Below are 27,971 nucleotides of genomic sequence, written 5' to 3'. Positions count from 1 at the left end.
GTATTTCTGCATGGAGTTTGCATGTTCTCCCTGTGCATGTGTGGGTTTTCTCCGAGTACTCCGGCTTCCTCCCACAGTCCGAAAACATGACTGTCAAGTTAACTGGTCTCTCTAAATTCTCTCTAGGTGTGAGTGTGTTTGTCCATGGTTTTTTGTCCTGTCTGTCTCTGTGTTGCCCTGTGACAGACTGGCGACCTGTCCAGGGTGACCCCGCCTCTCGCCCGGAACGTTCACTGGAGATAGGCACCATCACCTCCCAACCCCATTAGGGACAAGGGTGTACAGCTAATGGATGGATGGATGGATGGATGGATGGATGGATGGATGGATGGATGGATGGATGGATGGATGGATGGATGGATGGATGGATGGATCGATGGATCGATGGATCGATCGATCGATCGAGCTCCAAATCACTCTCCTAACTTGATTAAAGCCACTATGCTACTTAGGTCTTCCCATTGTTAGGAGTATTAATCAATCCAGTGAATGTTGTCAAACAAATCCTTTTTATGCCGTCAAACAGTTACCACCAGCTCTACTATCGAGAAGCTAATTGGCTTTAACCTTGTCAGGATAAAATACATTCTAGAACCATCATTACTGCTTAATAAATAAATTCAAACTTGGTCACCCAACTCTTGTTTTAAAAAGTAATTGAAGCTGGTGCCACAAACGTATGCATTTTGTGCTTAAAAAGAATGAAAAAAAAGGACAATTCAAATATGTCTATAGAAGGCCAAAATAATATGGCATATAAGCTCCTGGCGAGAGTATGGAAACACCTGAGCAAAACGGAGTAATGCAGATTTCAGGCTGACATTTCACCGCTGAAACTGTAGCACAAGTAAAGCTCAGCACAGTCCATTAATAGGGTATAATCCTGCCCAGCCAATAAGGTTGTTGCCATGAGCCAAATAGATCTCCTTAGGTGTTCTCAGTTTGACGTTCACTCCCTATAAACTTGAACATGTGCGATTTATGTACACACCTTGCAGAATCAGCATATATTCATTTTAATAATAAAAAACACATTGATTTAAAAAATAATTACACCACCTTGCCTGCTGGCGTGAGTCGCTTCTGCTAAGACGTAAGCTATATCCTAAATGTTGCATGCATCATCACAGTTGGAAAAAAAAAGCATTTTAAAAGTAGCCGCAAATCTTTGCCCGTTTTAGCACTGGCAATTAGTCCATGCTATAGTTCAGGTCACATGTTAGGGATTGTTTTGTGTGAGAGGAGGGGGGTAATTCTTTTGGCTGTAGCACTTACAGGATGATGGTAATTGGCTAATGGTAGAGGACAGGGCAGGAGTAATCCAATAGTTGCTCTCAGCATATTCCTGGAGAAAAACACCCATCAAAACCAAAAGTATGGTTTTTAGGGTAGCTATACTTTCGCATATTGCTGTACTTTAATATTTTTATCTCGGTTTTTGTTGTTGTTTTTTTTACGTGTAGCATAGCACTCCACAGTTTTCATTTGGGATTAGTCTTAAATCAACAATTAGGATCACATGATATCGTTATCTGACTCAAATCTGATGTAGCAAATGTATCAAAGATGGCCGCCCTCCTGATGGTCAATTAAATCACTGTAAGTGTGGTGTCTTCTCAATCTGGTTGAAAATACAAGCTAAAAACAGCGCATTTGCACTCTGTTAAATTGTTGTGTAAAGTTGTTTTCACCAGTGAATGTAAAATGATTTGCCATGCTGCTGCCACAAACGTAATTTTAGACTGTAGGAAAATCAGAGATCGCATTCCAGCATCCAGCTCACTTCAGTAAATCCAACTGGAAGACAGACAGCTCAGACTAAAACGGGCGCCATAGTTGCTCATGTAGGACAGGAAGGACGTCAGTCGCACTGTCTGTAATTTGAGGGGTGTAGGTGGGATTGGAGTTAGAGGTGAGCCAGAGAGTCAAACTGACTGGACAGATGGTTGTCTGGATTTAGGTGGCAGAGCTCGCTGAATTGGCATACAGGATGCTGAGGACCTTAAGGCTAGCTTTGAAACGTTGCCTGAGGCTGATTCACAGTTCGTCCAGTTGCATGTCGGCTGTCAGTCGGTTTATGAGCTGTAGATTAAGTTTGAGATTTTGTGGGACTCAAGTGCTTGTAAACTGAGGGTTCTAAATTATGGGTTCTAAATTGTAATTTATCACCCTGGTAATAGAGACATGATGCTACAGTGTCTGTAATTATTTTAGAGTCACAAAGCAGGAATCTGCACATATTTCAAAAACAGCATGAAGAGAAAGTAAATGTTAAAGCTTAGGAATTGTGTCGTACAAAAAGATCTATTTCTAATTCAACATCTTTGCAATGTATTAAATGACAAAACTGAATAAATAAAGCATTTTCTCTTGTTTAAGAAAAAAAATTGTTTCTTGATGGATTCTAATGCTGTTTGGCTCTCTATTATATTTTATGTTATAATGTAGTAAAAAGAAAAGATTGAGTGTGACTGGCCTGGGCTGCAAGTACAGCAATTTAGCACAGTATTGGAAAAAAACACAATATGCATTATTTTTTCATCATACTTCACTACAACCCTAGTCTTCTGTGTATTTTTTATTTCATTATGTCAGATTTTCTTGTTCCTCCTGCGGAAATGCATCCCCACAGAATAATGCTGCCACCACTATGTTTCACTGTGGGGCAGGTCACAGTTGAACTTTGAAAATTTTGCCCATTGTTCTTCAGGAAATATCTTCAATCAGATAGAATGGAGAGCATATGTGAGTGTCAATTTCCAGTCTTTGCCACATATTCTCAATTGGATTTAGATCTGGACTTTGACTGGGACACTCTAACACACTAACATTTTTAGACTAAAACTCTAGTCTAAAAATGGCTTCCATCCATTTTTGGCTCGCTTCCATTCCTCAGATGAAGAAAGTCATTGCCATAGCATAATTCTGCCACCACCATGTTGTCCCATGGGGGTAGTGTGTTCAGGGTGGTGTGTAGTCATTGTAGGTTTTTGTCTATTCACAACGTTTTGTATGCAGATCAAAAGGCTTAATTTTGGTTTCATCATAGCACCTTCTTCCACGTTGCTGCTCTCTATATGCAGCAAACTGAAACCTGGACTTTTGATTGCTTTCTTTCACAGAAAGATCTGATTAAAGCTCTCGTTGCCTGGCCTGTACATTTTTATGAGCAACTATATCTTAGTAGGTATTTGTATTAGTCTTCCAATTTCTGGGTGCTGGATATGTTTAGTGCCTGGGGTATTGTTTTATTATCTAAATCTCTATCTAAAGCTTCTCTGCAACTTTCCTGAACTATCTGCCTGGTCTTCAAGGTGCTGATGTTCACTAATGTTCACCAACAAGCCTCTGAGACATTCACAAAACAACTTTATTTACGCTAAGCTAAATTAGAGGTGAAATCTGCTAACAAGTTATGTGGCTTCTGGATTTTATTATCAGTTTAGGAGGCATCAGATACAACAGATTTTAAAACTGTGTATATATATATATATTTTATTTTAGATATTCACTACCTTCTTTGTAATAGTCAATCACTTAGAATCCCAATAAAAAACATTGAAGTTTGTGAATACTTTTGAACTGCACAGGTAGCTGCACCTTGGCATTGAAAACTTAAATGAAGAAGATATTTGATGGCAGTATGCACTAGAGATGTGCCAATCAGGTTTTTTCCTGCCAATTCCGATTCTGATCACCCATGAGGGCCGATCACCGATACCGATCACATAATTAGAATTTTTTTAATCACAAGCACTACCGGTTACATTATGTGAAAAAAGGAACCATGAATTCACCTTAATTTAGACAATAATTTTTTCCAAGAAAAAAAATAAAACAGGCATTGTGCAAATTGTCCTGCTATTGGTAATACTATCTCTAACAGACTGAAAACATATGAAGGCCCTGAAGAGGCTAAATAATGCAATAAAGTCAAAATAAAACCTCTCAACATTGCCAAAAGTTTCAAGTATAAAACTTAACATTCAAAGGCAAATACAGGTTCCATTACAATAAACAATCCAGAGTTACTGAATGAAAACTTCCTGATAGCATGGCGGCTAGCTGATTACTGCTAGTTCTGATTGGCTGTTTCTGACTGAGCGGAGTAATTATGCAGAAAAGGGAGGAGGCAGAGGAGGTCGATTATTTTTTCAGAGATTGTTTGTCTCATGTTAGGACAGCAAAAGTTTTAATACGTATGTAAAATGTATTTTCTTAAGTTAGATGCTGCAGCTTTAAGCAGAGGTTCGGTGTGAGAGTTCATTACCAGGTGGAGCAGAAGCGGCGCTCCGTCTGTGAAATATTACTACCTGTAGCGCGTAGCAGCGATTCAACAGATGCAGGTGATCAGTTTGTGTGATCGGCAACAAGAGACGGTGATCGGCGATCACCGATCATACACTTTTTCACGGAAATCGGCCGATTATGATCGGTGGCCGATCGATCGGCACACCTCTAGTATGCACTACTCTTAACCAATGTTACCATCACATCATTGTAATGTTAGTTTTCATAATTGAATGTTTTACAGACACCACTATCATTAAGCTTTATTGTACCTGATCCAGATAGTTTCTCTACTCTTCATTTAAGAAGAATCATGATTGAAAAATAAAACTTTAACACACATTAGATTCCTCACAGCAGGAATGTCACAGGTTCAAATGTTGGCTTAAGCCTTTCTGTGTGATGCCTCTGTTTTGTCACTGTGTCTGTTTGGGTTTCACCAGGTAATCTGGCTTTCTCCCAGAGTTAAAGAAGTGCTTGTTAGGATAACTGGTGAACTGGTTGTGGGGAGCAAGTATTCATGTGATGGAGTTGAGAGTATGCCACCTTTTGGACGACAGCAGTCAAGATCAGAGCAAAGCGTATTTTGGAAATTGGATAGATGGATTATTTGTCAGGCCTCGGGACTGTTTTCCACTTCCCCTCAGTCTAATTAGAGACCAGCTGCTTTTCTGTACCTTGTTTATGCTGTAAATATTTCTCCGTTCGCATTGCCAAAAAGCATAAATTTAGAGATAATCTGATGGTGCAAAGCGCTGATGACCAGCAATAATGTTCAGGAGTAGTTCTTAGCTCATTCTGTCAGGATAAAATGAAGTGGGTAAACTAGAAAACAGTCCATGAAGATGTGGTTGGTGATGTGAGCCTTGATTGTGGGTGATGAGGCACTCAGGCTGGGTTGGGAGTCCTGGTCTACACCCATTTACTGGTTTTGCTATTCTAGGGCACAAAACCAGAAAATGCAGAGATCCTGCTGTAACATCCACAAATCAACAGCCATCTAGCATCGGTTTTCAGCCTCGTTCCGTGTGTCATTAAGTTCCTTCTTATTCTCTAGATCTGTTAATGATATTATGTGGCAGACATGTCAAAACATCCAACTTCTTTGCAACAACAAGACAAAACCTTGGGCTCTTAAATAACTTCTTGGGTGCGGTAACACATGGCATCACTTTGAACTCTTGTGGATGTTGTAGATCCTTCTAGATTTCCAGATCTAACAGAGATCATTAGGATAGTGGGTTCATTTTGGTCAAACACTCATCCACTCTAAATCCCGCATTAACAGAATTAACCTAGTCACCTCCTGGAGGGGTGTTTCCCTTCACCATCCTTATCTCTTACCGTTCGGCAGTCGAGACAAACAGTCAGTTGTTCAGCCATTATCTGCTGCTCACTCAAACCCCAGGTAAGACTTTCTGTGCAGCTTCGATCAACACCATAATGGTACTTATGTAGTAGATGGAATTGTAAATATCTGTACGGCATATCTACAATGTCTTGCAGGACTCTGTTTGGCATTTGACATCAAGAAAACTCAAACAAGTGAGAGAAAACACATTTCGAGTCAGTTGTTTTGGACAAGAGAGAGAAAAAGCATCTGAAGGACTGAGAGAAGAAGCACAAAACTGACAGCTGACCAAGAGTCTGAAAGCAACTGCCATGGGAAATGCCACCAGCAGCGCGATATCGAAGGAGATCCTGGAGGATCTCAAGCTCACCACCAAATTCACGGAGATGGAAATCTGCCAGTGGTATGAGAACTTTCAGAAGCAGTGTCCCACGGGACGCATCTCGCCGGAGGAGTTTGAGGAGATCTACACCCGGTTCTTCCCCGAAACCGATGCCAAGTGCTACGCACGGCATGTGTTCCGCTCCTTCGACACCAACGACGACGGCACGTTAGACTTCAAGGAGTATATCATTGCCCTGCACATGACCTCCAGCGGGAAGACCACCAGGAAACTTGAGTGGGCCTTCTCTTTGTTCGACGTGGACAAAAATGGGTACATAAACAAGTCGGAGGTGAAGGAAATCTGCCAGGTGAGGTCAGCTTTAGAGAAGGGTCGATGTACTAGGAAGGCTGGCTTCGCTTAGAGATGACCACTGTGTGTGCTAGGAGAAAACCTGGCTCCCTGTTTACTTCTCTCTCAAACTGGTTATTAGACAACTCTCAAATTGTGAGTTCTAGCTGGTATTATGTAATCCAACTCAACAGTTTTACATTAGTTTTGTGACAGTGAGACTTAAGGGATTAACATTTTACATTACGTGCTTGTTAAATGTAAACTTTGAGTAGCTTGGGTTTTCTCGTTTTGCTTGTCTTCTGTTTGATCCATCATAGCTGTTGTTGCCTACAAATGGAAATAATCAACCCTTGTCATCGCATGTAGGTCTGAGTCTTGATTGTCATTCCAATTAGCTTGTCATTTTGACCTCCTGATAATCTCTCTGATTATTGGTTTAGCCATCAGACAGTAGAGACAGAGTCAGACAGTAGCAAGGGGGGTGTTTTCAAGCTCTACCTCTGATAGGGAGACCGTCAATCATCTTTGGTCTAATCTTTTACTTGACAGGTGTTGGACTCTGCTGCACCAAGCCAAATACCACACATTGTTTTCATAGCATCAGTCTGCATATTCTGTTTTAAGACAAATGATACAGATTTGTAAGAGGTTTAGGAAGATCAGCCGAGAATCCAGCTTGAATTGTAATGGGATTTATGTCCTGGCCAACTGGCTTCAGTCCAACAAAGAGTCATGTTTACCGTCACTATGTGAAATAGCTGCATTTTAAAAACTTTTGCAAGACTCAAAGAAACTTATAGAAATTATTAACAAAACTAAGAAGCAGCCTTGAACAACAGATTATTTTCAAGTCTGTCTTGAATTTAAAAAAAATAAAAAAAATACTTGTCTAGGAACAAAAACTATATTCAACAATTTTCTTAAAAACCTGGTTTTAATTTGGATTTGAAATTAAAGACGAAACAAACGCCTCATCTGGGCAGAATAAATGCCATAAACAGCAGACTTTATTTGAGCTCGATAAGCCGCTTTGGCACAGCTCCTTTCTATGTTTATAAATGACTGCATCCTCACAACCTTGTTATCTAGACGGAGATAACAAGATTATGAATAGATAGCCACGTCTTCTAACTACACTATTTGCGCTATGCAGACCACATGATCGGTGCAGCGAGGCTGATGTAAAGTGCAGTAAGAGAAAGAGTTGACTTTACGGTCCTTTGGTTGGCAGATTGAGTCTTGGCACTAATCCATGTTAATCTATGTGTCTTAAATGTTGGGAGATGAGAGCATCCTCTCTAAGTGGGACACACATTTAAAGACCTGAACCTGAAGTACACAGAGTTTTAGTCTTTTTCAGCCCCCTTCACTCTAAGTGGCTCGTTGCAGATTGACTGGTTTGCACTCTTCAGTTGAGGACTTGTCATTATTTTTGACATGAGCTGCAAACTTTTGTTTTTGTATAGAATTTTTTTTAAATTTTATTTAAATTCTTCCAGAATATCTGCTGTAGGGGAAATTTGAAACCAAAGACTCAAACTCACGGCACAAACAAACAACGTGAATTTATTTAGTTTTCTAAAGCGTTCACAACTCGACATGCATCGTTTTTCACTCATTTCTGTGATTTGTGCATGTTCAGTGCAGCTGAGGAGGAGTGTGGTGGTACTTTCATCCTGTTTTTCTTTTTCTCCACCCAACCCCCGCCTCTCAGGCCATCTTTAAGCTGATCCCCGAGGACGAGCAGAAGAAGCTCCCAGAGGATGAGAACACACCCGAGAAGAGAGCCAACAAGCTGTGGGCTTACTTTGACAAGAAAGACAATGGTGAGAGGCGTCACACGAACGCCACGTTCTACCCCTGCAATGTTCAGCAAGGGGCATTTTTAGAAATAAAAATCTTTCACAGTTTTTGCTCCATATTAAAACACATTTGTAATCTTTTATACATTGGGTTTGCTGTGGCATTAAATTAAAAATTGTCCTTCTAAAATAATTATGATTTTCTGTTTAAGTGAGGTTCAGTGTATTTTAAATAAAGCTGTAAGAGTTTAGTGACAAAGAGAAAATATTACTTTGATCAACATTTTTCTCTAAAAAAAATAATCTGAATTTCTGAATTGAACTAATAAACTGAACTAATTCCCTTAAAGTAATAAAAACTACATTTGCAAAATGTCTACTCGTGAGGATTTTGTAGAAAAACAAAATAATTTAGCACGATCTTGTTTTGTTGTAATTATTTAAAAAATAAAAATGTTATTTGCCTTCAAAGTATTATCTACATTCATGTTTCCTCAAAATTTATTAAATTAAAAGCAAAAAAAACAACAATAAATAATTAACAATCTCAAGAAAAGTTTTTAAATAGATTCATTGTAATTATTTTTTGATGTGAGCTGTGTTTTAAAACTACATAAATATATAATATTCAAAACTATATTAAGTTTTACACTTTTTTGGTGAAAGTAAATGCTCAGGAGGGTTGAAACTGTTATATATTTCATTACATTTTGGATTCTGACACATATAACTCAGGCCCCTGCAGTGTGTCATTTTAAAAGTTTTTCTTAAACTAGATTATCTGACACATTTTTATAAAACATTTTGTCTTTTACATCACAGTTACAATTTTTGTAGTTGGACTGCTTAGAAACATCTTGTGCTTAATAAAGTTTTGCTTCATACATATGTTCGCTACATGTATAATGGTTCTGTGGTTTAAAGTATGGGGAAACAAACAAAACAAATTAGTCAAATATTTTACATTTACAAAGCCTGTTTTACTATACTTGTAGATTACAATTTGTATGGCTATTCGTAGATTTAAAAGGCTTTACTGCACACAAAATCAATGTTACAAATAAAAATTTTTTTTTCTGATTGTTAAAAACTAATTTTATGACTTATTTCAAACTTTAATTAGTTTCTAATATTTGTACATTTACAACTAATACTTTTATGTTTTTAATAATATATTTATCTCATATGAAATATTTAGTTTTTTTGTATAAAATCTTCTAGATTTAATTCCTAAAAATATTTTTGCTCTATATAAAATAGATTGAACATGATGCTTATTTTACTTTTTTTTTTTACATGTAACTAAGACATATCTGTTTTAAGAATAAGAGCAGATTTATTTTTTGCTCTTAAAACTTAGTTGCTTGAGTTGTCAAGTTATATGTATACGAAGTAAAACATGTTAAACCAAAAGTGATTTAAAATACTCATCCTGTTCAGCTTTCTGAAAGATTTATTTTGCATAAAAAAATAAAGATATTCTATAATTGAAAACATATACAGTTTTAGGAATACTTGGTTTCTTAAATTGATGTAAAAACAAAAAAACCCACCTTGAATTTATTATTTAAAATAAATGAAAATAACCTGACGTAGATCCACTTGGAGAACATCCACACTTAAACCATAAGACCTTCATTATGCGTGTAAAATCCCTTAGTCATGCAAAACCTTAAGTGACACTATCATTGCATGCAACTGTCTCTCTGACAAATGCAAGAGATAAGAGCGGATTTATAGAGTCCTTATTCAACCTTCTCTGTGCTTCTCTTTCATTCCTCTGTTCACTGTTTTCTTCCACGTTCTTTTTTTCACTCCATCACAGAGCGACTGGCTGAAGGAGAGTTCATCAAGGGAGTGATTGAAAACGAGAATGCAATGCGTCTCATTCAGTACGAACCCCCGAAACAATGAAGTTCTTCCTACTTTTCCCTCTCTTCCTGTCTTTCACTTCTGAAGCTCCTGTACGTTTTCTCCTCCTCCCATCAGACGCTGTCGTTCACGTCACTCGTCCGTCTTTGTAAATACTCATTTCTGCTCCATTGTAACTTTAAAGAAAGTTTTTGATTTTTTTTTTTTGTGGTTTTACTGTCTGTGAACAAATTTCAATATAACAGAACCTAGTATAAGCAAGTTATGGAATAATTATCACAGTCCCCCAAAAACATCATAACTACATATAAGCTAATGGAGTTACAATAGCAGTATGCATCGGCTATATTGTACTACTGGTGAATTTTAAAAGTATTTAAAAAAATAAATTGGTTCTGCAGAACAACATGTTAGGAATACAAAACCTAATTGTTAGTAGTTTTTTTTTTACAGACTTGAAATATCTTGATTGAGATTTTAGCTCTGAAGTGTTGTACTTTATTCACTGAACAATAAATTAAAGGTTTTCTCATACATCTGTTGTTTGGAAATCAATTTATTTATCTGTTCCACTAATCTCCTTTTTGACCCAGAAACTTACTTTATGCCATTATTCTTGTGGCCGACAAAAATGGCGCTTTAGTTTTTTTTTTTTCTTTTAGTTTTCAATTGTATAATCCCCAACAGTAAATCCTGGATAATCTCAAAAGTGTAACCTACAGATATTGAAGGTACATTTAGGCCATTTTATCTAGCTCTGTGAATTAATGCCTACATAATCTTTTGTTAAACTCAGTAAGTTTTGCAAGCACGTGTGTAAAACCTGGATTTATTTGACGTTACGGTGAAGCTGGGACCAGAGTGCATGCAGTCGGTCTCTTTTTGAAGAGTCTGACAGAATTTCTTTCCAACTTTCATTCTGACCCCCAACAACTGGCTCCTCTCTGTCCCCTCGGCATGTCTCTTCTCTGCTCCGTCCAACTCAGGATTAATGGTTTACACATAATCTTCTGTTCAACATGAGAGCAGACTTTTCCCAAAATCTCTGTAATCATTTTATCTCTGTGGATCTGTCTGCTCATCTTCACACAAAAACTGTATTTGGTGGCTCTTTTGGTTGAAGGTTCATCATTTAACATACGTTTGTCATCAGATAAAGCAGACGCCGAGAAAACAAGAATCAAGTTTATATATATAGAATGTAAAATATTCTATATACTGTTGAGACAAAAGTGTGACATAAATTGCTGACTTTAAGGTATGTAGCGGACCGCTGGTGCCAAAATCACCTAAATCTGCAAATATTTGAGTTCCTCTCTAAAATGCTTATAATCGCGTATTTTAATTGTTCAAACTCCAAATATTCCAAAATATGCATTAAAGCACACAGTCAGAACAATCTTGGCACGTTCACAAAAACAAATATTTTCAGTATTCCATGTTTCCGCTCTTAGGAGTTCAGCCAATCAGCGACAAGGATTGACTACTTTGCAAACATCATCCAGTAGTGTCAGGTGGTACTGTGCCTAGGTGTTTTATCTTCCCAATCTCTGTTTTTTAATATCTTTAATATTACGCAGCAAAAAGTTAATTCCACTAATAATTTTGAGTCACATTCCACAAAATATTTGCGAATATGTGAATTTGCCAACACTGAGCTGCGAATGGATGGGTGTCCATTGTAACCAATAAAGTAAGGTAAACATTTGAGCATTTTTACATGTAGAAACATACATTTGCTTTGCTATCATCAGGCACAGAAACACATAACATGCAGATTTGCATGCGGTGCATGCTTCAAAGTCTTCACGTCTTGATATGAGTTAACTGAGTGGGCGTCATTTACAGCCTGTGAGACCCACTTAAGTCTTTTTTTGAATATGAAGAAACAATAACTTAATACAATTAAAATGGGATATTTATGGTGGAATCATTTTCCACTGCTTCCTTTTGTCAGCTGCTGCCTCTATTGCAGCATCTTTTCTTTGTTTATTAACCATCTTATTAAGCATCTTTGTGTCAAAACTTAAGAACTGGGAGCGGTCTACTGCAACGATAGACCTTTTCAAACTCCAAATATAACTGAATCTTGGTAACAAGCAGTCAGTTGCTACTTGCAGTCACACAGCAGACATCACAGGCTGATGCAGAGTGAAGGTTGGATGTTTCTCTCAGTGCAAGTCATAATGCAAGGAGCCTCCATTTTAAATCAGCTGGTGACTCGATTCAACACCCACTTTCCACTTCTGTTTAGCAATTTCATTGGAACACTCATAAATGTGTTCCAAGGAATCAAAAGTCAAAGCAAACCAGCATCTCTGATCACTGCAACAATGCAGTGTTTTATTTTTCATTTCTTTTTTTTTTTCCCCCTTTCAGTTTATGTGAATAGCTGGCCCTCCTTAACAAGGTGAATCAATCCGATCCAAGGCCACGCCCATCTGGTCCCTCTCACGCTCGCAGTCCTCACACCCCTCCGGGCCACAGCCTCCCACTAAAACCAGTGTCGGCACGTCCCCATTTCCCACTCCGACCACGCTGCCATTCGGGGCCCATGCCACGTCGATCATCCCATCCGGACAGTGCAGCAGGCCGCTGACGGAGTACAGCCCTCCTCCTGGAACCACCTCGTCGTACGACGGGGCCCGAGCAGCGGCTCTTGCTTCGTCCAAGCGGAGTCTTTGCCTGCGGCGGATCTCAATGATGGTCTTGGTGTAGGAGTTGAGTGTGACGACAGCAGCCCCCATGCAGCAGCTAAAGGATACCCAGGCAAGACTGAAAAATACGATTCAAAGATAAGCGACCAAAAACTTTAGAGCACGTATATAACTTTGAGTTTGAATTCTGTTTTTGATTAGCAGCAACATACGCAAACGACCAGCCGTAATCCCAGGACTGAGGCCTCCAGTCTTTAGGGCCCACGATGACTGTCATCTGAAATACTGTGGTGAACATCATATGTGCTACCATCCCAAGAAGACCTACGCAGGAAGCAAACCAAAATGAAAAACTAGGACTGCCGTTCAAACACTACAGTGCCCAGGGAAAAGGTGTGCAAAAAGCCTCCAAATAAATTCATGTTTAACTGCAGTAACACAACCTCTCACTGAATTCAGGCAGTGATTTCATTGTTAACTTTGTGGTACTCTATTGTACATGTATGCCACTGCTGAAGGATCATCAGATAAAGCAGCTGCAACTGAAATATTGCAGCAACGACACGTTAATAACTCTCACCTTCTTCGCGTGGCAGAGCATGAAAAATTTAAGCAAAGCTAAAGCTTGACCCACTTTGCAACTGATTGAGCTAATAATTACTTGAGCACTTTGGAGCATTTCTATAGCGTTAAAATGTCACCTCCAAGTGGCCTGAAGTTCAACAAAACAGTGACATCATGACCAAAGTATAGTATCCCATCCAGACACAGAAGAACACTGTAAAGTCTACGCTCTTAATCCCAAACGACCAACGTCTCTAATCCAACAAAAGTGACAAAACCCACATCTCAAAGTGACACAACTTTTGATGGTAAACAAATTTCCTGTCTCCAGTAGGCCTTACATGGCAAATATGAATCAATGTGACAGCGGTTTTACTCTCATTTGATCAAAGCCCGTTGCACTAGCTCAGTAGCTTTTATCAAACTAAAATTGTGATAGTGTGATAATAGAGGCTTTTCCCTGTTATGTGTCCTAAATAATCAAGTTGGCACGTAAGTAGTGTCCAGTGGTTAAGCAGATTGGCGACCCTAAGATGGCAGTGATTTTCTAAAGTGGAGTTTTGCAGATTCTTTTACTTCCTTCCTCCTCAAGTGTTGCACTTCTCTGAAAATTTCAGTGTGAGATTATCTTCCTGCGGCAAAAGAGGAATTTATTTCAAGACTGTTTCCACATCTTTACCAGGGTCCAACACTTGAGGTTGGCGCTGTAATCCAAGCTGCACCCCCACCTGATAGCACAGTACAAATAGCTGCGAAGGCATTGATTTTTAGTGCGTGCATCTCTTTGTGGGAGCACATGACTTCCAGGCACATCAGTAAGAAGCCCATCCCCAGCAGGCCGATATATGTAAACTCAGAAATAACCGACAGCCAAAGCACACCTGCAACATGTGGGAACAAATGTAAAGAAGTATTAGATGAAACGGCATATATTGCATGAAATAAATTTCTATAACACCGCTCACCTTGTGTTTCGCCTGGAGTTAAGTCGATAAAGCTGCGACACACCTCTCCTGCCGACAGCATGTGCAGACTTAGATGATCATAAAGATCTTTAACAGCTAACACACCAGCTTCACTCTACAAGATGAGCTAATATGACTTGGCCAAAATGTGCGTCTTGGTCTCACCATCATTCTGCTTTTCACAGCTTTCCCAGAAGCCTGTGTGGAAATATCTGAAGGCAAACTTGTCCTCCCCTGTCTCCCAGATGTAGTGTACAGCATTGGCCAGTTGTCTTTGTCTGATCTTGTCCAGCTCATCTCTTCTGGCCGGAGACAATGTGCGGTTGAAAGGGTTTTGTGTGGGGCTCTCTGTGTGACAGGAGACAAATTAAGCTTTTTAGGTTTACTTTTCCACCTTGTTAGCATTTGCACCTCATAAAGAATCTATCTTCCTAATCTTTTAGGTGCAGCATGGTAAAATAAAGGTCATATTATCTTGACCATACTCTACATTTGGACACATAAACAGCAAACTAATGGAGAAAAACTGTCATGCTAAAAAAGTCAAAACATTCATTCCTCAGCAACACTTAAAAAAAAATCGAGCAACAACAGATTTTACTGAAGTTTTACAGCTTTACTGCATATTTTACTTTTACTTAAGTAAAATGATTACGAAGTATCGATACTCTTGAATAAAATGTCTGGATACTCTGCCCACTCCGAGTACCTTCACTGAATGAAGAACAAGCAAAAATCAGACACACCTATACTTTATGTTAAAGTGAGACTTCTTGTTTATACATGAGCATTGAATGTTATTTTCTCTCTGCTGAGCCTTCTGGGACATTTGGAGATAGAACAAGAACAGTAAACACCTATAAACTGCAAATAGTTTACACTGTTCTGACATTTATTATTACATCCTACTTTGAGTATAAGTTTCATATTAAACAAATTTGATTTGCAAAAGTTTTTCATCTGCTTATATTTGTTATATTGTAATGTGATGTTATGTTGTGTTATTTATTTGTGGCACCAAGGGACTTGAACTCTTTCGCTTAAGGCAGAGACCACAATTCAGAGAAAGAGGTTCACGTGTTTGTAGCTAAGAACCATGACTTCTGACTGAGATAACTTTGTACTTTTTCGTGAACCACTCCAGTCCACATTGAAGGACATGGCCTGAAGAACCAACAAATAATCTGCTAGAAGCAAAGGCAAGACTCCAAAGTTTTCAAACGAAGTCCTCCGCTCAAAGAAGGCCCCTCGTTACCATAGAGGATTGGTAACGAGGGGCAGTTTGGTGGAGTCCACCTTGAATCAGGAACAAATTCGACCTTCTGATGGGGATGAGGACACAGCATGCTCATATTGCACATCCAGCTAGCTTTCAAAACAGTCTTTGGTACCCAAAAATACCTCAAGGGACAGGGATACAAGGCATCTCAAGATCTACAACAACAACCAAAGTCCCATGAAAACCCTCCCAATAACTCTGTCCAAACAACACAGAAACACCTAAAGACATAACAACTGTAACTTATCCAAGCATCCACATGAACAACGCAGTCACATGCATCCCTGTTAACTCGTACTTCATTGCGCCATGTGCCTTTTCTGAAGAGGTTTTCATAACGGTGTGCGTCAATAAAGGCAGATCTCTCTACACAAATAAAACAAGTAGTGATCAAAGTAATCTCATTGTGGATCAAGCTTAACACAAACCACTGAGAGCAGGCGGCATCATCGTGCCCTCAGTGGACAAGTAAATGTTTAGAAAGCGTCATCACAACCCGAAGACTTTTACTAAATCCCAATTAACCCCGCCCTGGAACTCACCTTCTGACAAAAGAGATTAAAACGAGAAAAATCACTGTCTGTACAGGACCGATGATCTATCCGGATTATTTCGAGGTACAGCTTGTTACGCAGAGGTGGTTTAAAGACAGACAGATTCATCAAAAGTTCATCACCACTCAATAAGCTGATCTGAAATTCAAGATGAGGGTTTTTGGTGAATAACTCCGGGTCAGGCATTTATGAAAAGCTTTCGGAGGATCTCATTTAACACAGATACTCAAACATGAACTGTACTTTCTTGAAGCTTTTTCATTGAATTTGAATCATGACTGAAGAGACATAAAAAAAAATATATATATATATACTTTCATTTGCAATGCACTTCACATTGCAAAATCTCAAAGTGTTCAGTAATGGGAACAATAAAAAGATGGATTGATACATGGATGAATGATATTTTGAGCAAACAATAAGTCATAAAGTCAAAATTTAATTATATACTTAGTATGAAATTTGTTACCAATACAACCTGTGTTTAATCAGTCTATTCCTGTATTTATTGATCTATGTTTGATTGTGTGTTTTGGGATAGGTTGAGCTACACAAAAGTTCATTACATTTTGCACAAAATCATTTTTAGCTAATGAGATTAGATTCTGGTCAGTTCTGTCCGTTTTGAGCTCCTTTCAGATCAGCTCGTTCTGAAAGGAACATCTGTCACTTTAAATCCAAATAGATTGCTGCTGGCCACGCCCCCCACCCCAACTCAACGATTATGCTCACACGTGAAAATGGCTGCAAACAGATGTGCAACAATACAACAGTACATCTTTGAAAAGCAAAAGTAGAGCCTCCTGCGCAACCAACAAGAATGCAGCAAGCTTCTGAATGGTAAGTCAACAGCAGAACATGTGTCTTTTCCAGCAGCACACACAGAGGTAAAACCAGCTGACCAAACATGCTGGAGCGGCTTTGGTTGCTAGGTGACGGGAGGTTTTTGAAACAGCTCATTTTCCAGACACCAAAAAACATTAACTTATTGCCAGAAAACAGCTGAATGGATTTCTTTTTTTCTTTCTTATGCTTGGGCTGTTTTTAGAAGCAGTTGAGACCCAAATAGAAGTAAAAAAAAAAAGAAAAAAAACAATTTTGCATAATGGATTCCCTTTAAACATTTAAACATAAATGTGAAGTGTTTTATGGACTAGAAAATAAATTAAAGGATTCATGAAATGTTAGTGGATAATTTAATACATCTGTTTTTGTTGCTTTTGTGTTAAAGTAGGAAAATGATGTAAAACTGTCACAAAGTTTTTTTTGCTTAAATATCTGTTAGAAACTGCCTGCATTCCTATAATATCAATGAAAGCTGCAACACACATTACATTTAATAACACAATAAAACAATATGTGCAGCATCTATTACCTGTTGTGTAAGGCTCACTGTTGTTCTGACCACAGTTCTTCATTTTGACAGGCGACAGGCAGAGAGGCTTGACCACCTTGTGGGTGCCCTCACACCAGTAGGAGGTGCAGAGAGCCAGGATGGACAGGGCCAGAGCCAAAGAGGTTAACGTCAGGGAAAGCATGGATCGAGAGCGGCGGGACAGACGCTCGAGCATGGCCACGAGACGGAGGAGGGAGGCAGGGGGAGATGGGACAGCAAAAGGTGGACACAACACAGAGGAATTAAAGGCAAGTAGGAGAGGGGCAGTAACAGATCGGACAGGTCGGGGCCGATGCTTTATCTGACCTGACAGATGAACAAACACAGCAAGCAGAGCTAGATGGCAACATCTGTGATTTCAAAAAGGAGTCGGCAGCAGAATAAGATACTCTGAGGCTGATTCATATGTAAAGAAAGAGCAAGTTTTTACTGGTCTTCTTGGGAACTGAAGTGTCCAGAAATCCCCTGACCTTAACTTCTGTCTGAGGTGGTATTAGATCAGTGACTGGGCAGCATCAGAAAGGCAAAGGGGACTTTAGTGTTATATAATACATTCTGCAAGCTAAGTAGGCTTCTTTATCTGTCAAGAAACATTAACAACATATGGCAACATTTATCCTTGATGAATGCTCTTTCAGCTCAAAAGAAAAAAAAAAACAACTCCTTTACTTGTTTATGGGAAGATTTTATGAAGTGACTTGACTGTCAATAATATCATTATGCCTCCTAAGGTGGCTCCAGCTGAAATTTTAGGACTAGACACCAGGGCACATTACAAAATATTTCTTTTTTGTGACTCTATGGATGAGACACAGATTTAAACGCCTTTTTTCCCCCTCAAGATAATCTTGGGAAATCTGCTTTAATCTCTCTGTGTTAGTTGTATTTTAGTGTGACCATGTTGTCTCTCTAGCAGGGCCTCTCTGTCAGTCCACGGCCCCTGAAAGGAAAGAAAACGGTAAACAAACAAAAAAATAATTAATTAAATTTAGCACCGTTAATCAAGACTATTTCATTGGCTGAAACACAGTCCAAGATGTGCAGTGGGGACACTTAGCAGCTACTAATGCTTTATTGCAGCAGTTGTAGTTCTGCTGTGCTCAGCTAAAATAAAACACTGCTTCAATAAATGTTACACAAGCCTTTTAAGTACTTTAAAACATTTATTGTGCCTTGCAGAAGTGTTTATATTCGTCACAGCTTCATCACATAACACAGCTTTTATATGTCTTATTGGGATTTTATGTAATAATTGTGCCTAATTATGAAAGGAAAACATTATATATCATTCAAAATTATTTATGAATAAAATTTGAAATGCATATTTACTCTGACAGCCATTGCTGACAAGCTAAAATTCTGGGACAAGATTCTAAATATCTGTTCACAGATGCTTGAGATCCAACCTAGCATGAGATATTCTGCAGAGTAGCAGGTTACGATTTTCATCTCTAGGAGTGCAGAGCATGTAGAGATCTACCAGAAAATACTTGTAGCTACAAGTATGGTCCTACCAATTGACTCGTGAGCATAGTGCGTCACACTTTTCAATTTTTTATATGTAAGAAGCTTTGAACCCCAATGCACGGTCCATTTCACAATTTAGCACTACTCTGGGTTTTTCACTTAAGATCCCAACAAAATATACAAAGGTTTGCAGCAAAATGTGAAAATGTTTCAGCAATATTAGTACCTGTCCAACTGGTAAGAGGCTATTTAAAAATTAAGTAATATACAATGACTGGGGTGGCCAAGTTCAGGCCTCAAGAGCTGCTTTGCTGAAACTTTTCCCTGCTCCAACACACCAAAATGTAATAAATGATTTGTCATCAGGTCTCTGCAGAGTTGAACCCATTTGATTCATGTGTGCTGAAGCAAGGGTCCATTTGAAAGTTGCAGGATAGTAGTTACTGAGGACTGGGCTTGGCCTCTCCTTCACTAGCACAGCTGACAAACTACAGGAGGTGCAGGTGATGCTTTTTTTTAGTGGCTTGACTGAATGAAGACATGAGCTTATGATTGGTAACAGCTTAAATCCTAAGAGCAAATCTTTTGTGTACAAAAAAAAGAAGTTTATTCTTTTTTGTCTCTATAAAGTAATTTTTATTAAAATCAAGCATTCAAGTGGTTTATTTCTAGCTTTATGTCTACCATTTAAAGTGAATAATTTTAAATCATTCATCTTAAGATTGGTGAGAAAAATAAATAGACATGGCTTCTTGTCTTGATAAGACATCATTAAATTTATATTTGCATTTATAACTGAATACAATTTGAGGAATTATGAGAAATCTACCAATAGGTGTAACTTCTTTTTTTTTTTTTTTAGAATGCTTTAAGATGCTCCTCCTCCCTCAAAAACAAAAAGTCTATAACAGTAATTTCTTAATGATTTAGTACATATTTTTCTAATGTTAAATGTACCTACCCAAAATCGTTTTTGCTTCTTGATATAAAAAAAAAAAGAAAAAACTTAATCCGTCACTTCTTGGACTCTTCTTGTTAAAGATTTCTTGATCAAAAAGCTCCTTAGGAACTTAAACTTAAATCCTCCATGGTGAACTGCCTCTGTAACACTCTTCATCTATCGCCTCAGTTACTGACCCTCGCTGTTGCTTACCTCCCCGGCTCCACTCTCCTCTCCTGTGAAGCCTCCGGTCCAGCGGATGGACGTAGATGTGAGCCGATGGAGAGACAGCGCATCTGCCTCCACGCCAATCACCAATCTACTCCCTTTCTCTGGAGTTTATGCCACATACGCATCCTGACTTGCATAATCCCGCCGCATCCATCTGTTGCTGTGGTGCCTCCTCTCTTCATGTTGGTCTAATTTCAGAGGTGCTTCCTTTCTAAACGTCTGTCACAACTTAATCACCAGCCTGAGTTTCTGAGTTACAGCACTGTGAGAAAGTGTTTGCCATCTTACAGATTCCTTCACTTGATTTTTTTTTGTTTGAAGGATGACCTAAGTAACTACAGAAAGCAGTTTGCAAATGACTTTACTAGGGAAAATAATTAAGATGATTTACCCCCTAAACCCAGTGACTAATTAAAGCACCGTTGACTTGAACATTTGTTATAAACACCTGCAGTAAACAGTCCAGACTTAAGCTTTTTTAATCTTTCTGAATATGTCCCAAACCGAATGAAAATAATCAGCATTTACTTCTGTTGGAAGAAAACAGAAACTAGGCCGTAGAAAAATGTTTACAATTATTTATTTACAGTGTATTTACATACAAAATGAAAGACAGTAAATATCGAAAGAAGAAGTTAACCCCATGCTTGAGATTTACAATAATGCAGAACTAGCTTCCCGTCGCTGCCGAAGCACTAGGAGAGACAGAGGAAAAGACAAATGCAAAATAAGATCAGTGACAGAGAATTAAAAAAAAATAACAAAACTGTATGTCAATGAAAATGTAAAGAATCACCATCTTCAAAAACTCTTTGAAGAATCGGAATTAATGAGCTACAACAACATTTAATTTCCCTTTGGGAGTAATAAAGTATTTTTGAATTTGAATATCTGAGAGAAAAAGAACACGTTTAGCAGCTGAAAGGGGAAATCAATGCTCCTTTGTGTTTTTGTTCCTTCCCTGTCACCTTCTGAAAGAACCGGCTGAGGATTTTAAGCTTTGGTCTATAAAGTGTCCCTCTTCAAGCGCCCTCTGCTGGTCAACTCAGAAAAGTGGGATTCTGTCATTGTACTGATACTGAAGGGCCAAAAGAGGGAAATGAGCACTGCCTACAAAACTTTCACCCACTTGGATGCTTTATACTTTTTATTACTTTTTATTAAATAAACCATGACCAACAAAATGCTGCTTTTTTGACAAAAAAACCCCCATTAATGTCAAAGTGAAAAGAGTTCCAGCAAAATACGCAAAGTAAAAAAAAAAATGTGTATAAGTATGTTGTGTAAATTCTTTGTAAAATAAAAAATAAAAAATGTTAAAATATTTTAAAAAGTCTATGGGGGTAATTTCTTTTTTAAGCTGAAACCTATTTTTTATTTATTCATTTATTTGCCTCTTTTATTCAGTTTTCTACCACAGAGTATTAGGGTCATTGTACATTCAAAAAAAATAATCAGAGTAGTCAATTTTTTCCAAACGACATTAATTTCACCCTTACAAATGTCTGACTTTACAACGTCAGAGAATATCTTTGTCTTAATACAGTTAATTTATGTCTTTATTCAAGGAAAACTATCATTTCTTGAAAACTTGTGACTTGGCATCAGAAAATATATATATATATATATATATATATATATATATATATTTTCTTATAAATATGTTAATATGGAAATTCTGGCAAAAATGTACTTCTTCATGGCTACATAATTTTTTTTCCTGATCTACAATGGCCACAATAATCCGTCACAGTTTCCTCCCTGCAGCCAGACCGCAACTCCAATAAAAATCAGAAAGTACTGCATCTATAAATTATTTTAATTTTTTTCTCTCTGGAATCCCACTCTGCAATGATTGCAATATTTTCTACAATATCCTAATTGTAAATCAGAATATTACCAAACACTTTAAATAAACAGGAGAAATAAAAATCCTTCTGCTGAGGTACTGTTTGTTTATATATTGTAATGTTCTATAGAAAAAGAATAAAGAAATTAGCTGCATGTATTCTGTTTCAATAAAATATATTTAAAGTTAAACGTTAAAAATACCACAATAATGTATTATATGCGTTTATAAACTCACATCAAAGAGGACTCCCACTTCCTGATCTGGCGATGGTGCAAATGACTGATGAACATAAATGAACTGAAAAAAGCAAACAGCCTGAGTGAGGACTTCACAGAGCAGAAGCAGTCGATTTCTTACAAATTTTTCCAAATATATTTCCAAATAGAAAGTTCATCCTCACCAGTTGTTCGTTGGCATCAAGTTTGAGGAAGCGAGAAATGAACTGAGCGAGGGACTGTACCGTCCTCCCCCTGTCCACTGCCCACTTCTTTGTTTTCATTATAGGAGTGTCTCCCACAGCCTTCAACAGCACATCAACTGCAAAAGTAGAAAGAAAAAAAAACATCTAATGAAACCAGTTTCTGTTGCAACACAGTGTTTACGAGAAACGTATGACGGGGAAAAGCAGGAAACACCCCTGCAAGGCCAGTAATGTTTAGGGGTGGATGTCAACTTGCATCCCTTCTCCAACACACCTGAAGGAAAAGAACAGTTTGTTACTAGGTCTCTGCAGGGCTGAATGGCTGGTGGTGAATGAATTTAGCCATTTGATTCAGGGTTGTTGGAGCAGAGATGCATCTAAAAGTTGCAGGACGTCAGCTCTCAAGGACTGGACTTGGCCACCCCTGCTGCAGACACTCAAGAGCCCTACTATCAGGGGTGACCAAGGTCGGTCCTCAAGGGCCGGCATCTTACATGTTTTTGTTCTCTCTCTGGTGGTAGAAACAACCTTCTCAGCATGTCAATGTTCTTCTTAGGCCTTCTAATAAGCCATCATTGAATCCAGGTGCGTTAAACCAGGGAGAGAACTAAAACATGCAGGATGACGGCCCTCGAGGTCCGACTTTGGGCACCACTGCTATATATGTCTTTTTTTCCCCTTTAAATACTTCATTGCGAAATTGATTGAAATTAGACCAATCACTATGTAATTGGAAATAAATACCACAGCCGACGACAGCTATAGAGGTATTTAGAACTGACAACCATAAATACAGGATTGTCAGTCCTATGTTAAGGGCTGACAAGAATGAGGAAAAGTATGTCAGTGTTCAATACATTGATGAGGAGCCACCCAGAACAGGACGTTTTTAATCTTATTTTACAAATTATGACATTACGTACATACAGGAAATATTAAGATCATATAAACTGCCATAAACTACATTGGAAGTATACAAAGAAATACAAATCCAACGTTATATTTACAGAATATGGAGAACTAAATGCTATGCCTTTACTAGCAATAGCATTAGCTTTCCTCCTCAACTAAAATTGTCACGTGTTTAAAATATCGCAGCTCATTGGCTGAACAGTATAAATGCATTCTTCCTATTGGTTGAAACTTCTTTCAATTATCATCTACGTCATCCACTCGAAAAACACTTCCGTTAGCATTAGCAAGACATCAAAAACAAATAAGCACTTGTTTGTAACTCGCGTCAAATCTGTTCGGCATTCTTACTTTTTTTCTTCTCTTCACTAGTCGCGGAGTTTTCTGACGGTGAATGTAGTTCTTCTTTCTGTGTTTCTGTTGGAGACTCAGCATTGTCGGACATCTTTAGCGGACAACTCTGTACTATGGTTTCACTCAGCTCAGCAAACCTAGTTGCAGAAAACATTCCCTGCTATTGGTTGAAAGAGACGTCAATCTGAGCAATAGGCAATTCTATTTGCCATTATTATTTGAAAAGGTGGGGCTTATTGTAGAGTCTCGGTGTTCCGTGTATTTCCCCGATAATCGTGGTTAGTTTCGGATATTTTATTTGTATGTTACATGTCTGTTTTACAGACGTTTTTCATTCTTCGGTTAGCATTATCGGCTATTTATGTTCAGCGTTCAATTTCTTCCACTTTTCCTTGCAACTAATTTGTAAATATTTCCCTTCAGGACGCGTCACAGGGGAAATAATACTTTAACCTGGTAGTTAATGTTTTTACTGTCCCCTTGAACCTGCCACTCATTCTGCTCACATCAGGACAGAAACAGTAAGTCACATTACCTTTGATAAGTCATTTTAGGATCACAGCTGCTCTTTTGTCGCTTCTTTTCTTTGGTTATGCAATGACGCACTGAAAAAAAAAATCAAAAGTTATACACACAGTATTTGAGTTAAAAACTATAGTATTTAGTTCTTTAAAAACAATATTTGCAGACAGCTACACGTGGCTACTTTGTAGAACAAGAACTACGACCTTGCATTAATTTTGGTATAAGTCTTTTCTCAGAGCTGACTGAGAACATTTCTGCTTATGAACATAAACAGAGCAAAACTGTCAGTCTCTGAATGTACAAACTGATAGAAATCCAAAAGGGTTGCTGCAGCTGCAACTAGAGCCACAGATGCTTCTAGAAAGTATTAACTCAGGGGGACCAAATACAAGTGCTTATTAGATTTTTATCTGAAAAATTAAAACATGAACATTTTGAACGATTTTCCTTTCATTTCACAGCTATACACTACTTCATGCTGCCTCAACATGTACACTTCCAACAAATACCCTGACATTTGTTTGGTTGTGAACTGATGCTGTTGCCAGATGTTATATTTCTTAGTTTGCGATGTCTTTGTTGCAGTGGCAAACGTAGGAAGGCTCTCCACCAAGGATGCTGTCCTCTTGCTGTGTGACATGCAGGAGAAGTTCAGACCAAACATCTTCCAGTTCACCAACATCGTTAGCAACGCAGCCCGGGTCCTCCAGGTCGTTAATACTCATCTACTCATTTTAGTTCAATTCAAATTCAAAAGTAATTTATTGATCCCAAAGGGAAATTAAACGTTGTTGTTAATTCATAATTCTTCAAAGAGTTATTGCTGTTATTTTTTGTTAATTTGTAGTCATGTGTCGCCTCTAACCTTGAACTGCTCCTGCAGGCCAGTCGTATTCTGGGCATCCCCACCATCTTGACAGAGCAGTACCCAAAAGGCCTGGGACCCACCGTGCCGGAGCTGGGGGCAGGGGATCTGACCGCTCATGCTAAGACCTCTTTCACTATGATGATAGAAGAAGTGGAGAAGGAGCTAAAGACTCTGGGGAACCCTAAACAAGCCATCCTGTGTGGAATAGAAGCACATGCCTGCATTGCTGTAATTAATATTTTTGTTTGTGCATCATATTTAGACTACGGACGTTAGGCTTATTGTTAATGTTGATAATGATGAAACCTACCTGAAAGGAATGATTATGCCAGTTATATTTTTAGATTCAAGTATTAAAAATTCTTCCCTCCTTACCTTTTGCTCAGTGTACTACATATGACCTTATTGAGAAGGGAATGGAGGTCCATATTGTGGCTGATGCCGTTTCCTCCAGGAGGTATCTGTCGATTTAACTTTTTTTCCACTTGCATTCTGTATTTGCAAACAATATTTAGTCTAATCCTTATGCTTCACTCCGCAGCCAGACGGATCGGTTGTTCGCTTTGTCCCGAATGAAGCAAAGCGGGGCTTACCTCACCACCACAGAGGCCGTCCTGCTGCAGCTCGTTCAGGACGCCAAGCACCCCAACTTTAAGGAGGTCCTGATTACATCTGCTCATCATGCTTCACATTTAAGCCAAACAGCTGGATATTAATGTATAACTTCATTCAAAGAAATCGTATCCAGCATGCAAAAGAATAGGAATAAAGGATAAAAAAAAAAGAGAAAAACTTGCGTGAAAACACTAAAGCTACTTTAGGTCTGTGTAAATCAAATGTCAGGACAAAAAAAATGACGTGTCAGTTAAATGATTAATTTCAGGAAGTCACCAAAATGGACAAAATTCAGTTTTTGTTTGGACCGAAGGATATCCACAAAAATAAACTGAATGGAGGATTATATGGCTTTCAATGTGTGTAAATGTTAAGAGCAGATAAACAAATCAAAGCTAAACTATGTAAAACTCTAAACTGGGGGCAGCAGCCTTTTACAACCTTGAGAGCCATTTTTGTCTTTTTTCCAGCAAAAGAAAATTTGTTTAGACCCCCCAAAAAAGCTACATGAAACAAATTGGATTATTGTAACAAAATCTACTTTAGTAAGTTTTTTTTGTTGTTTTTTTTTTTAATGAGAAAACAAAATTTTTTAAGTTTTAAGATAAAGAAAATCATCAAACTTTTACACAAAAAGAAACTGACCTTATTTCTCAAGGGAGCCTAAACTTTAAAAATTTAAAAAAGACCCACATACTTTGCAGCCAGAAAACAATGTTCGTCCTTACACTACTAGTGTCATTCTTAATGGAAAATCCTTTCATATATTACACGAAAACTGGATTTTAAAAATTAGCTTTACCATGTAAAACACTAATTCTTTAGCATTTTTGACCAAAGTTAAGAGCCACAGTGGATGGTTTATGGAGCTGCTCATTAGTGATCTCTACCCTAAACAAGAAAAAACTAAAACTGATATTAGGATCAATAGAAAGTCAGTGAATGTATGATGAGATGTGTTCTCACCAGTTCATATTAAATTCAGTTTATAAAGCCACGATATGAACAAAGTGCAAATTGTTTCAATTCTGGACTTTTATTCATCAGGACATATTAAGATTTCTTTGGTCTTTACTAGGATCCAAAGTTATTTAAATCAAACTTTGAGTCCATAAAAAGCACACAACAGATCCCAAAGATATCAGACAAAAACAAAACTATAATGGAAAAGCCACATAAAGAAAAAAAAAACCTCTGTAGCTCTATCTATAAAAGGTAGATATTTAGCCATTTGGAGCATAAAGATTGTAAAAACCCACGAGCTCCACATCACACTTATAGACTTTTGCTAATTGTTTATGACAGTAAAGATAAAAAAAGAGTGGCTTACTTGGCAGGATTGCCGGTAAAAAACATCTTTACTGTTAAATAAGAGGTTTGCAAAGTTGCATCTCATTGAACAACAAGAGTTCTGAAACTATGTTTTTGGGTCAGCTGAGACCAAAATGAGGATGTCGAAAAAAATCCAAACACAGAACATAAGCTCAAAAGCTTTATATCAACTTATAAGCACAGTGGTGGAGGTATGATGATATGGGCTTATTTTGCCCATATCATCATGACCTGGACAGTCATTGAGTCATCCATAAACTCTCCATCCATAAACTCTCCATGTATTCTGGAGTCAAATCTGAGGTCATCGCTCCTTCAGCTAAAGCTTGATTGTAACTGGGTCATGCAAGTTTCAATCAAACTTGCATGATTGAAACCTGTTTATGTCTCTTCCTGTTACATAAACAGGAAGAGACCAAAGATTCCTCCTTGAGAATGTGAGAGATTAACCCTAAAAAAATCCAATAGAAAACAACTCCTGCAAGTGACTGCTGCTAAATGTAATAAGCAGTTGAGGTTTTCACTCACTGCTTTTCTACATTTACTTCATCTTTGCTTAATAAGTAAGAGGACGGTGGGGTTTTTTTTACACTTAATGGTCATTTTACAGCCTGGTAATGGAGAGATCTTTGATCTCCTGATACGTAAAAACTAAAAACTGAAAAATCAATATCCAGAGAATAACAGTTTCAATATTTCTTTAGACAATTTTTTATATATATATATACAAGCTGGATTATTTATGACTATGTTCAAATAACAAATGTTGATCTTTGTTGGCAGATCCAGAAGCTCCTGGCCCAGCCGTCTCCTGACACCGGCCTCCTCGCCTTCTTCAGCGCTCTGTAGAGAGATCACCTCATGTTGCTGCGTTCCACTGTACAACCCTCTGCCTTTTAACACAGGGACTTCAATAAAGCGTTGCTTTTGCTTTAACCCCTCTGTCCTGTGGTTTTTGTCCTTGTCTCATTCTGCCCGACCTCCACATATGTGATGTGTTGACTTGGTGTGGTGGAAAGTTCACGTGTTTCTTTGCAATGCAAACCTG

The 27,971-nt window shown here is 38.1% G+C and overlaps 4 protein-coding genes across 6 annotated transcripts; 2 read left to right on the top strand and 2 right to left on the bottom strand.

Moving 5' to 3' along the window:
• Positions 1-5,589: 5,589 nt before the first annotated feature.
• On the top strand, positions 5,590-10,527 carry rcvrn2 (recoverin 2). Its single transcript, XM_008431522.2, has 4 exons — positions 5,590-5,698; positions 5,797-6,333; positions 8,032-8,143; positions 9,945-10,527. Exons 2-4 carry the CDS (start codon positions 5,953-5,955, stop codon positions 10,031-10,033), a joined length of 582 nt encoding a protein of 193 aa, XP_008429744.1. The 5' UTR covers positions 5,590-5,698; positions 5,797-5,952; the 3' UTR covers positions 10,034-10,527.
• Positions 10,528-11,162: 635 nt separating this feature from the next.
• Positions 11,163-20,524, bottom strand: LOC103478051 (germ cell-specific gene 1-like protein). 2 transcript variants are annotated; one of them, XM_008431523.3, is made up of 7 exons: positions 19,835-20,524; positions 17,386-18,346; positions 14,343-14,525; positions 14,178-14,225; positions 13,941-14,093; positions 12,861-12,972; positions 11,163-12,766 (listed from the first exon to the last, which is right to left on the bottom strand). In XM_008431523.3, the coding sequence occupies exons 2-7, from the start codon at positions 17,579-17,581 to the stop codon at positions 12,394-12,396; spliced, it is 1,065 nt and encodes a 354-aa protein (XP_008429745.1). In that variant the 5' UTR covers positions 17,582-18,346; positions 19,835-20,524; the 3' UTR covers positions 11,163-12,393. The 2 variants fall into 2 exon arrangements, with proteins under 2 accessions (XP_008429745.1, XP_008429746.1); XM_008431524.3 differs by having other exon boundaries at positions 20,027-20,524.
• An 83-nt stretch (positions 20,525-20,607) lies between these two features.
• On the bottom strand, positions 20,608-23,737 carry atg12 (ATG12 autophagy related 12 homolog (S. cerevisiae)). The gene is made up of 4 exons (XM_008431517.3): positions 23,581-23,737; positions 22,297-22,433; positions 22,131-22,193; positions 20,608-20,739 (listed from the first exon to the last, which is right to left on the bottom strand). Exons 1-4 carry the CDS (start codon positions 23,735-23,737, stop codon positions 20,680-20,682), a joined length of 417 nt encoding a protein of 138 aa, XP_008429739.1. The 3' UTR covers positions 20,608-20,679.
• isoc2 (isochorismatase domain containing 2) lies at positions 23,670-27,859 on the top strand. 2 transcript variants are annotated; one of them, XM_008431520.2, is made up of 7 exons: positions 23,670-23,809; positions 24,007-24,104; positions 24,694-24,818; positions 24,992-25,204; positions 25,363-25,433; positions 25,518-25,635; positions 27,707-27,859. In XM_008431520.2, coding segments are annotated over exons 2-7 (594 nt in total). In that variant the 5' UTR covers positions 23,670-23,809; positions 24,007-24,103; the 3' UTR covers positions 27,773-27,859. The 2 variants fall into 2 exon arrangements, with proteins under 2 accessions (XP_008429742.1, XP_008429743.1); XM_008431521.1 differs by having other exon boundaries at positions 23,777-23,861.
• Positions 27,860-27,971: the final 112 nt, after the last annotated feature.

This window comes from Poecilia reticulata, chromosome 16 (genome assembly GCF_904066995.2).
Source record: "Poecilia reticulata chromosome 16, P_reticulata-male-v2, whole genome shotgun sequence".
Taxonomy (NCBI): domain Eukaryota; kingdom Metazoa; phylum Chordata; class Actinopteri; order Cyprinodontiformes; family Poeciliidae; genus Poecilia; species Poecilia reticulata.
The sequence above is the reverse complement of the archived record's forward strand: the minus strand, read 5'-3'. Positions and strand labels throughout refer to the sequence as shown.